Raw genomic sequence first — 12,130 nt, 5'->3', positions numbered from 1 at the left:
GGAGTATTCAAGATGTGGGCATACCAAGGATTTATATAGAGGCAATATGATATTCTCTGTTTTATTATCTATTGGGGGGGAGGGATAGCTCAGTGGTTTGAGCATTGGCCTGCTAAACCCAGGGTTGTGAGTTCAATCCTTGAGGGGGCCATTTAGGGATCTGGGGCAAAAATTGGGGATTGGTCCTGCTTCAAGCAGGGGGTTGGACTAGATGACCTCCTGAGGTCCCTTCCAACCCTAACCTTCTATGATCCCTTTCTTGATGATTCCCAACATTCTGTTAGCGTTTTTGACTGCCGCTGCACATTAAGTGGATGTTTCAGAGAACTATCCACAATGACTCAGATCTTTTTCTTAAGTGGTAACAGCTAATTTAGACCCCATCATTTTATATGTATGGTTGGCATTATGTTTTCCAATGTACATTACTTTGCATTTATCAACATTGAATTTCATCTGCCATTTTGTTGCCCATTCATCCAGTTTTGTGAGCTCCCTTTGTAACTCATCACAGTCTGCTTTGGACTTAACTATCTTGAGAAGTTTTGTATCATCTGCAAATTTTGCCACCTCACTGTTTACCCTTTTTCAGATAAATTATGAATATGTTGAATAGGACTGGTCCCAGTACGGACCCCTGGGGGACACTATTTACCTCTCTCCATTCTGAAAACCATTTATTCCTACCATTTGTTTCCTATCTTTTAACCAGTTACTGATCCATGAGAGAACCTTTCTTCTTATTCCATGATAGCTTACTTTGCTTAAGAGCCTTTGGTGAGGGACCTTGTCAAAGGCTATCTGAAAATCTAAGTACACTATATCCACTGGATCACCCTTGTCCACATGCTCGTAGACCCCCCTCAAAGAATACTAGTCGATTGGCAAGGCATGATTTCCCTTTCCAAAAATCATGTTGGCTCTTCCCCAATGAATTGTGTTCATCTATGTTTCTGATAATTCTGTTCCTTAGTATAGTTTCAACCAGTTTGCCTGGTACTGAAGTTAGGCTTACCAGCCTATAATTGCCAGAATCACCTTTGGAGCCTTTTTAAAAAATTGGTGTCACATTGGCATCAGAAGTTGATGTAAATGATAAGTTACCTAAAAAGAATGGCTCAGGTTTGAGAATCTCCCTCACATCCTCCGTTGTGAAGACTGATGCAAAGAATTCATTTATTTTTTCCGCAATGGCCTTATCGTCCTTGAGTGCTCCTTTAGCATCTCGATCCTCCAGTGGCCCCACTGGTTGTTTGGCAGGCTTCCTGGCTCTGATGTACTTAAAAATTTTTTTGCTACAAGTCTGTCTCCTTTTTCCATCTCAACCTCAGTCCAAGTGTATACATTTTTAATATATAAGGCAACACCTCCTCCCTTTTCCCCTTCCCTTCCATATGTTGCAAAACGACATGGATATATCTGTTTGTTAGATCAGTGGTTCTCAACTGGGGGTCTGTAGCCCCTGGGGGTGTGTGAACCCTTTCAGGGGGGCTGTGGGGCTCTGCAGCTAAAACTCAGAGCCCGAGCCCCAACACCTCCCTTGGGGCTGAAGCCAGGACCTGCGGGGTTGAAGCCCCAATCTCCAGCACCCATGGACAGAGTTGGGAGGCACGGAGGTGTTGCCCACCCTGAAACTACACTGCAAGAGCAGGGCAGTTGCTGGACAGCTCCACCCCCCAGCACACACCTCCTTCTCTCCCTGCCCCCTGGCCAGGTCAGAGGCTGCTCTGGCTAGTGCTATGAAGCAGGTAGCTGCAGCTTTCCCTCGTCTCCTGTTGCTGCAGGGGGTTGAAGCTGTGTCTCAGCTCCCAGCCCCCTTTGCTCACACAGCTGGAAAGAGCTGTCCGGGTTGGGGGACCTGGCTCCGTGGCTGGCAGAGCCCTCGGGGAACAGGGACTGCAGGGGAGCTCTCCGGGCACACAGTCCCTAGCTACCTCCCTGCCCGCACACAGCCCCTAGTACGCCTCTCTCTGCATCCTGACCTACTCCCCCTGCCTGCACATAGCCCCTAAGTACTCCCTCCCTGCACCGAGCTACCCCCTCCCTCTTCACCCTGAGCTACCCCCCTGCCCACACACAGCCCCCAGCTACCGTTCTCCCTGCACCTTGAGCTACCCCCATGCCTGCACACAGCCCCTAGCCACTCCTTTCCCTGCATCCTGGGCTATCCCCCTGCCTGTACACAGCCCCTAGCTATCCTCTGCCCACACACAGCCCTTAGATATCTCTCTCCCTGCACCCTGAGCTGTTTTCAAACTTTTTGAGCTGAGCCCCCCACCTTTGAGTTATAATTTTTGGTTCTACCCCCTCACACACACACAACTTAGACAGGCTGGGTGGCCTGTTGAGGTGAGTCGGGTGGAGGTGACGCTCCCCCCGTGAGGAGCTGGCTCGAGCCCCACTGGCCCCTGCCCACCCAAAATAGAAGTCAAACTATACCTACGCCTGAGAGCCTCCCCACCCCAACCCAGAGCCCCGAGTCCCCCGTTCCCCACTGGGCCCTGGAGTTTTTATAGCATGTTGTGGGGGGCCTCAGAAAGAAAAAGGCTAAGAACCCTGTGTTAGACATATGACAATCAATTAAGTTTGGGGACTGACACATGCATTGTAATACCTCTGGTGGTCACCCTGCTATGACACTACTGCTGACAGCTAACGTAGTCACCTATGTGATATCAACAACCCTTGCTATCACAACCTTTGGTATACCCTACACCAGTGGTTTTCAATCTTTTTAAATTTGTGAACCCCTTTGGAAATCTATTATCTGTATATATAGTTGAATTCTGTTCAGTCAGTTTTCAGTCTAAGTCTTTTGCGGACCCCTTAGATATAGTTTAGATCACAGGTTGAGAACCACTGTCCTACACACTGAACTAGGAGTTACAGCTCTGCTTCCATGTCTCCCCAGAACAGCTGACTGTGACACTCTGTACCCCAAAGCAACACCCTGGCAACCCCATATGTACCCTGGTGATATAATTATGATATGCTTTGTACAAAGTATGTCTTGTAAGGTATCATTTTAAAAGTCTTAAACTGTTGAGACATTAATATTCTGTTAAATTGTGTGTGCTATCATTGTATGTGGAGTTGACATAACCATACAGCTAAGGGTAGCCCAGAATTTCTCCTTACCTGTAAGGGGTTAAGAAGCTCAAATAACCTGGTTGGCACCTGACCAAAAGGACCAATGGGGAAAGAAGATACTTTCAAATCTTGGTGGAGGGGAAAGCTTTTTTGTGTGTATTTTATGTGTTCTCTTGGGAAGCGGAGAAGCATCAGGTCAGAAAACTCCTTCTCCTATAAACCATCCTAAAAGTCTCTCATATTACAAAAATTGTAAGTAAAAGCCAGGCAAGGCATGTTAGATTATCTTTTGTTCTGCTTGTGAATTTTTCCTTTGCCGGAGGGAGGTTTATTCCTGTTTTTTGTAACTTTGAAACTAAGCCTAGAGGAAGTTCTGCTGTGTTTCTGAATCTTTTGTTACGCTGTAAAGCTATTTTCCATCCTGATTTTACAGAGGTGATTTTTTACCTTTTTTTTAAATAAAATCCTTCTTTTAAGAACCTGACTGATTTCTCTGTTGTCCTAAGACCCAGGGGTTTGGTTCTGTGATCACTTTGTAACCAATTGGTTAGGATATTATTCTCAAGCCTCCCCAGAAAAGGGGGTGTAAGGGCTTGGGGGGATATTTTGGGGGAATAGGAACTCCAAGTGGTCCTTTCCCTGATTCTTTGTTAAATCACTTGTTGGTGAAAGCATACACTTCAAGGGCAAAGAATTTGTGCCTTGGGGAAGTTTTAACCTAAGCTGGTAGAAATAAGCTTAGGGGGTCTTTCATGCAGGTCCCCACATCTGTATCCTAGAGTTCAGAGTGGGGAGGGAACCCTGACAAGAGTTACAAAGTTTTGCTATCAAAATATGTTGTGACCTTGGAAACACCCACAACCAGTCTTTCAGGTACAACAATGAAGAAGCCAGATAGTGTTGATGGCCCATTAAGCGGAATCCACAGCACCAAAATCTATCACAGGATCTGTGTACAATGAAGACTTCTCAGAGGGAGCACGTAAACAATGGACACTGCTTGACTCACATCATAGCAAAAGATCTTTCCAGCCAGCTGGAAGAACCTATAAAGGAGGGGAAGTGACACCATCCTTTGGCCTCACTCCCCCCACAACTCAACACGTGGAAACACACCTGGAGAACAAAGACTGAACTGGGGAGGTAGTCCCAGGTTGAAGGGGATTTCCAACCTGTGTATGGAAGATCTGTGACCTACTTGTATTATCTATCAGGGTGCTTGATTAAAATCCTGTCTAGTTTATAAAACTCAGATTGAGATTTTACTTTGATCTGTATGTTTACTACTTATAATAATTTAAAATCTATCTTTCTGTAGTTAATCAATCTGTTTTATATTTACCTAAAATAGTGTGTTTTGCTTGAAGTGCTTCGGGAATCTGCTCAGTGTACAAAAGCTGATGCATGTCCACTTTCCTTTGTAAAAGTAGCAGATGGGGTAGTAAACTTACACTGGTCAGGCTTCTGACCAGGGCAAGATGGTGCAGTTCTGGGGTCCTATGCTGTGGAGCTGGAAGAATTGGCTGGAGCCTCTCTATTGTTCATGAGTGGCTAGGAGAAGCATTCATGTAACTCAGCTGGGTGTATCCCTGCCTGTGGATATCTGTGTAAGTGCAGGACCTGGAGAGGTTTGCAGCTTCTCACAGCATCACAGTGTGAGAGGGAGCCCAGGCTGTTAAGAGAGAGGGCTCAGCAGTACCCCAGTTCCAGGTTGCACTCTCGGGAACCTGACATACTGACTGCCCCAATTTTTTCCCATTGTCCTCAGATTTCTTGCGTGACAACACTAAATGCAAGACTTCCCATACCTTTCCGGGTCCAATTCCCCATCCTCCATACACACAGGGATTCCATGTCTTGGGTCAGTGGTAGTAACATTGCTTTCTGTAGAATGAGAGCTGGACTTGCTGAAGAAAGAAAGTCAATGCAGACCGTGAAGAGCCCCAGAGATAGGCTAATGGCATTACGATCTGAAACAGCACATTCTTAAGTGATACCTTTCCACAAGGAAAAGTGTACTGTGGGAAAAGTGTAAGCAGTGGGAATGAAATATGGAATCTCATTTGGTCAAGGCCTCTTAGTACTGCACATTAATATTGACTGTCTAGAAAAAGCACTATTATTGTCTGCACAAAACTATATGATATTTGATTATCTATTGAGCATTGGCAGTGTGCTCAGTGCTGTACAATCATAAATGAAGACTGGGTACCTGACAATCTTAATCAAAGTCCCGATTCTACTTTCAAGACTTACCAGTGCAATATCCTCAAGATTTTCCTTAGAGTCCTTGTCTAATATAGAATCATAGACTATCAGGGTTGGAAGGGACCTCAGGATGTCATCTAGTCCAACCCCCTGCTCAAAGCAGGACCAATCCCCAACTAAATCATATCACTCAACACAAGAGAAGGTTACTCACCTTGTGCGGTAACTGAGGTTCTTCGAGATGTGTGTCCCTGTGGGTGCTCCACTTTAGGTGTTCGTGAGCCCCTGCACTCATAGTCGGAGACTTTTAGTAGCAGTGCCCGGTTGGGTCGCACATGCGTGGTCCCTGCCTCGCGCTGCTGCAGGCAGTTAACTGACACTGTGCAACCAACCCCTCAGTTCCTTCTCTACTGCAGAGACTAATAAGAAAACTCTGAATTAGAGGGAAGGAGGCAGGATAGTGGAGTACCCACAGGGACACTCATGATGAAGAACCTCAGTTACTGCACAGGGTGAGTAACCTTCTCTTCTTCTTCGAGAGCTGTCCCTGTGGGTGCTCCACTTTAGGTGACTTCAGAGCAGTGCCCGCCGATGGAAGGAGGGGCTTTGGAGTTGAAGTTGTGACCTCCGATAATAGAGAGCATCTGAAGGAGGTATCAGATGTGCCTGTTGCTCTAAGGCACAGTGCTGTCTAGAGGTAGGGGCTGAGACCCAGGCAGCAACTCTACAAACGTCCAAGATATGTACATTATGCAGGGAAGCCGTGGAGGCTGATAAGGCTCTAGTGGGATGTGAGCAAATCACCATGAGGGATTGGCAGTCACACTGATGATAGCAGAGTTTTGTGTGATTATGGATCTACATGGAAAGTCTTTAGAGATGGTGCTCCTTTTGTTTCTATCCATCACTGAATGCTCCAAAATGCACAAAACTCTGCTATCATCAGTGTACCTTTTCCAGCCATCCCATGTTGATGTTGTTAAAATGTTGCTTGTGATCCACCAGTGCTTGCAGTACCATTGAAAAGTACCCCTTGCAGTTTATGTACTGGCTGCCCTGGTGCTCCGGTCCCAAGATAGGGATATGGGTTCCGTCTATCGCACCACCACAGTTAGGGAATCCCATTGCAGCAAAGCCATCCACTATGACCTGCACATTTCCCAGAGTCACTACCCTGATATCAGCAACTCAGTGATAGCGTTGGCTACCTGCATCACAGCACAGTAGATTTGTCCACTCCAAATTGATTCCCGACTGACCAGTAACTGTCTGGCATTGCAAGCTTCCACAGGGCTATCGCCATTCGCTTCTCAACTGTGAGGGCTGCTCTCATCTTGGTAGTCTTGCGCCTCAGGGCAGGGGAAAGCAATTCACAAAATTCCATGAAAGTGCCCTTACGCGTGTGAAAGTTTCACAGCCACTGGGAATCGTCCCAGACCTGCAACACTATGCGGTCCCACCACTCTGTGCTTGTTCCCAGGGCCCAGAATCTGCGTTCCATGCCATGAACCTGCCCAATTGACACCATGATGTGCACATTGCAGGGGCCCATACTTTGGGAGAAGTCTATGTCTATGTCCCCATCAGTCTCATCACCGCGCTGCAGTAGCCTCCTCCTCGCCTGGTTTCACTTTTCTTGCAGGTTATGGTTCTGCATATCCTGTTGGCTAACGCGTGCAGTGCTTATAATAGCCGCGGTGATCTGAGCAGGCTCCATGTCCCCAGTGCTATAGCATCTGTGCTGAAAAAAGGCACGAAACAATTTTCTGCCATTGCTCTGACGGAGGGAGGGGTGACTGACAACATGGCTTACAGGGTTGACTTACAGGGAATTAAAATCAACAAAGGGGGTGACTTTGCATCAAGGAGAAACAGAATGGCCCCCTCAAGGATAGAACTCAAAACCCTGGGTTTAGCAGGTCGTTGATTTCACAGAGGGAGGGAGGAGAAAATGAATACAAAACCAAATCTGGTCTATTTCTTGTTTTGATCCACTTCATTTATCTTTATACATCTTGCTGGCAGTAGACGGTGCAGTATGACTGCTGACCATCGTCATCTCCTGGGTGCTCAGCAGAAGATGGTGCAGTATGACTGCTGGCCATCATCGTCTCCTGGCTGCTCATTAGAAGATTGGGGGTTGGACTAGATGACCTTCTGGGGTCCCTTCCAACCCTGATATTCTATGATAAGACGGTGCAGTAGGGCTGCTGGCAGGACTGAATCGCCATGAGACAAAACTTAAAAGGGAAATGACCTGGCTGAGTCACTCCCATGTTTGCCCAGGCGCCCCTGACCAACCTCACCGAGGTTGGCTAAAAGAGCACCCTGGAGTACGGCAACGATGGCTACCAGTCATACTGCACCATCTGCTGCCAAAAGGCAATGAGCGACTGCTGTGTAGCAATGCAGTACCACGTCTGCCAGTACCCAGGAGACATACGGTGACAGTGAGCTGAGCGGGCTTCATGCTTGCCGTGGTATGGCGTCTCCATGGGTAACCCAGGAAAAAAGGTGCGAAACGATTGTCTGCCGTTGCTTTCACAGGGGGAGGGAGGGACGGGGGCCTGACGATATGTACCCAGAACCACCCGTGACAATGTTTTTGCCCCATCAGGCATTGGGATTTCTACCCAGAATTCAAATGGGTGGTGGAGACTGCGGGAACTGTGGGATAGCTACCCACAGTGCAACGCTCCGGAAGTCGACAGTTGCCTCGATGCACTCCGCTGACTAAATGCCAACTAAATGCACTTAGAGCATTTGTGTGAGGACACACAATTGACCATATAAAAACTCTTTCTACAAAACCGACTTCTATAAATTCGACCTAATTTCGTAGTGTAGACATAGCCAGTGGAGCCGGCGTGCTGGGGTTTTCCACCACCTTGGCTCCCAGTGCTGACAACACAGGCAGTGCCGGAACTGGATAGCTGCCCACGGAGCGGCTGTTGCTTGTGGCGTGGAGGCACGGGTCTCCAACCTCCTCTCAGTGCCCGTGCCGGAGCCGTTCCCCGAAGTCTCTGTCTGCAGCGGTGCCGGAGCTCTCAGCCACCCGAGCTCCTGGTGCTGACAGCACAGCCGGTGCTATTATTATCCGATGTGGGTTTTTTTGTTTTGGTTTGGTTTTTTTATTCCTGCAGTAGGGACCCAGGTGCTTCCTCAAGTGACGCCCAGCGGGGCACTCCGATCTGAAGCCGTGGCCGGTGAAGTGAGGGGGGAGGGTCCCAAGCCTCATACCCTGACACAGGTCCCAGAGATCTCTCCACTCCCTGCCTTTCTGTGAGCCTGAGGCAATGTAGCACTGTTAGTGCCTGCGCTGGAGGCACTCACACGCAGGCAGCAAACACACGAGGGTGGCTGTCAAGGACAGGCGCTCCAAGCCTGGAGGCAAGGCGCTGAGAGCCCAGCAAACCGGGCATTCCCATTGGGGGCGGGCTTTCACTCTCATAATGGCTGTTTTTCTGAAGTTCCTGGCTGTGAGGATTTATTGTTTTTTTTTAAACCAAGGAGAAAAGAAAAGGGAAACAAACTAAATAGCTGCTAATAAGGAAACTAAGTAACTGACTGTAACTAATTAACTACAAAGTAAGAGGTGCTGCTGATTGCTCCCACTTGTAGCCAAGGGCAGTAGAGAAGGAACTGAGTGGGGGTTGGTGGCACAGTGTCAGTTCACTGTCGAACCAACCAGGCACTGCTACTAAAAGTCTCCAACTAAAAGTGCAGGGGCTCACAAACACCTAAAGTGGAGCACCCACAGGGACAGCACTCGAAAAAAACCACACATCTCCCCCTCACCTGTTGAAGTCAAATTCTTCATCATCCAGGTGCATGGGAACTTTGTGTCGGACCTCTTGGGTAACAGCGCTGCTGACTCCAGATGAAGGGCTGGACCTACCAAAGAAGGAGGATCATTCCAGTGTGCAAAGGGCCTTGGAGATTGGCTCATGGAATTAGATTCTGAAATGGTTAGATCCTTTATGAAATATCTGTTCCAGAACATGGCAATGTGTGGGAAGTATAGACAAAGCAAAATAAACGTGGACTACAGAACTCCTTTTGCTAAACCCCTCTTCGCACTACCCATTAATCTGGGATGTACAGCATTCTATGAGTTTTCCTCCCAGCAATAGTGGCTTGACAGTTGTAAGCGAAGACCAATAGCCAATGGAGTCTGACCCAGGGTCAGCACCTGCACATCAAGTCAACACCCAGGGTCAGACTGGGAAGAAAGGATGAGGTCTTATGATTAAGGCACAATGCTGGGACTGAGAAGACATGCACCTCTAATAGCTCTGCCACTGATTCACTGTCTGTCCTTTGGCAAGACTCTTTTAGTTGCTCTGCCTCTGTTTCTTCATCTGTAACATGGGATAATCATATTTACTTATCTAAGAGAGGGGGTTGTGAGGCTAAGTTCACTCATGTACAATTAAGGGGTGTGAGTTGCTATAGAAATTACTATTTTGTTACTTGGCCTCTTTTATGCTGGAGTTAGGAGACCCTTAGCACAGGCTCTATTCCACCCAACTATACACAAGTGCAAAGTCTACAGAAGTCAGTGAGAGTCCTGCATGCATTTCTGAGGGCTGGATTGTACCCATGAAGACACACATGCAATGGATAGATCTTGGGAACATTGGAAGAAGCTTGGGCTATATTAGATCAGTTCACTGAGATTTGATTTTCAGTGAATATCATCTGAATATTAATTACTCAAATTAAACCCCTTGTCAGCGAGTTTGGAATTGTTTGGCCTAATTGCCCTGAACATTGTAAAGTAATAAAGTTTAAGGCCAGAAGGGACCAGCAGATCATCTAGTCTGACCTCATGTATGTCACAAGCCACCAGCACCACATAGCACCTGCACATCCAGAATTAGAGCAAACTACTGTGTGCTACAGGCAGAGAAAAGGAGGGACCAAGGTGCAGCAGTGCCAGAGGCCCCTGCAGGGAATAGATGGAATTGGCACCTGGCATGGTAATTTCAAATTGTGATGTTCTGCAGCTGCTTGACGCTTAGAGGTTAGTGAGCAACAGGCACTTCCAAAGCCTTAGACAAAAGGGGAACGGAACATAGCTCAGGAATTCATCATCAGAGCAATATGATGGTTGTGTCCCCTAACGCCTTACCTTGTCACATTCAGTTCAGGCTCTTTGTGCTTTGTGGCTGTGGTACTCTCATATCTGACCTCTTTTGTGGGGCGTCCCTCCTCATAGCCTGGGACAGATCTGGTAAGGAAGGAAAAGCCCATCTCTGGCACCTGAATCAACATGTAAACCTCTTCTATTTGCTGAGAAAAAGGAAAGACTCTGTTCAATTGTTCAAAGGCTCTTTCTGTGGGGATTGTTTCATGGGCCCCAATTGCATTTCAATGTGCCAACCTACTGACACTGACATTCTATATATTTCAAAAAGAAAAGGAGTACTTGTGGCACGTTAGAGACTAACAAATTAATTTGAGCATAAGCTTTCGTGAGCTACAGCTCACTTCATCGGATGCATGCATATGCTCAAATAAATTGGTTAGTCTCTAAGGTGTCACAAGTACTCCTTTTCTTTTTGCGGATACAGACTAACACGGCTGCTACTCTGAAACCTGTCTATATATTTCAGTTGTCCTTCAACACCTCTGTTGCCTCTGCAGCATCTTATGGTGACTAGGATATACACTGGCTAAGAACTAACGGTTCTAATCCCTCAGAGCACATGGCATTGACGAGAGAATAGAGCTCAAGTGTTCAAATCTTGTCAGAAAAGGCTGAGGTGAAATACACCTTGGGCTCACCCTACGTCCTGCAAGCTGGGGTATCTACACTCTTCTGCACAGTCCTTTTCATCATTTCACACTCCAGGGCTGATGGCTATAATAAGAGTACCTTCCGAGAGGAGTGGCCTTTAGATTTCCCTTTGTCCTCAGATTTCCTGGATAACCCCACTAAATGCAACACCCACGTACCTTTTAGGGTCACATTCTGCATCACCCAGATATCCAGGGGCTGTGAATCTGTCATCAGTGGTTTGTGCAGGAATGTCTCTAGATCGGGGGCTGGACCTGCCAAAGGAGGAGAGTCATTAAACTGCTTCACTCGCTCATATGTGTTGTTAAAGTGCTTCATAAAGGGCATTCAGTGGAATTACTGTCTAGACCAACAAGGTTGCACTGTGTAAAACACTAGAAATGGTCTGAAGAAAATAGGATGAAATTCAATAAGTACAAATGCAAAGTACTCCATTTAGTATGTTGCACACATACAAAATGGGAAATGACTACCTAGGAAGGAGTACTGCAGAAAGGGATCTGGGGGATCACAAGCTAAATATGAGTCAACAGTGTAACGCTGCTGCAAAAAAAGCGAACATCATTCTGGGATGTATTAGCAGGAGTGTTGTAAACAAGACATGAGAAGTAATTCTTCCACTCTACTCTTTGTAGATTAGGCCTCAACTGTAGTATTGTGTCCAGTTCTGGGTGCCACATTTCAAGAAAGATGTGGACAACTTGGAGAAAGTCCAGAGAAGAGCAACAAAAATGATTAAAAGTCTAGAAAACATGACCTCTGACAGAAGATTGAAAAAATTGGGTTTGTTTATTCTGGAGAAGAGAAGAGTAAGAGGGGACATGATAACAGTTTTCAAATACATAAAAAGCTGTTACAAGGAGAAAAGCCTGTTGAGAGTCTTTGGGTTAAGTTTAGAGGCGAGAGCAACAAGGGTGATGTTGTGGTAGGCGTGTGCTATCAACCACCGGATCAGACAAATGAGGTAGACAAGACTTTCTTCGGACAGCTTACCGAAATCTCAGGATGACAGGCCCTTGTTCTCATGGG

At 46.8% G+C, this 12,130-nt stretch overlaps 1 protein-coding gene across 10 annotated transcripts in view; it reads right to left on the bottom strand.

The window, feature by feature from the left end:
• The window catches only part of ZNF185 (zinc finger protein 185 with LIM domain), a 125,113-nt gene that overhangs the window by 40,329 nt on the left and 72,654 nt on the right, over positions 1 to 12,130 (bottom strand). For 6 of the 10 annotated variants that reach the window (XM_084640245.1, XM_084640250.1, XM_084640248.1 and 3 more), the window contains 4 exons: positions 11,260 to 11,355; positions 10,433 to 10,531; positions 9,097 to 9,192; positions 4,899 to 4,997 (listed from right to left, as the gene is read on the bottom strand). In XM_084640245.1, coding sequence (XP_084496371.1) covers positions 4,899 to 4,997; positions 9,097 to 9,192; positions 10,433 to 10,531; positions 11,260 to 11,355 — 390 coding nt within the window. The remainder of the gene's footprint in view (positions 1 to 4,898; positions 4,998 to 9,096; positions 9,193 to 10,432; positions 10,532 to 11,259; positions 11,356 to 12,130) is intronic. The other 4 variants (XM_084640249.1, XM_084640253.1, XM_084640254.1 and 1 more) reach the window with 1 other exon arrangement.

The sequence above is a fragment of the Lepidochelys olivacea genome, assembly GCF_965140295.1.
Source record: "Lepidochelys olivacea isolate rLepOli2 genome assembly, chromosome: 9".
NCBI classification, from domain to species: Eukaryota; Metazoa; Chordata; order Testudines; family Cheloniidae; genus Lepidochelys; species Lepidochelys olivacea.
The sequence above is the reverse complement of the archived record's forward strand: the minus strand, read 5'-3'. Positions and strand labels throughout refer to the sequence as shown.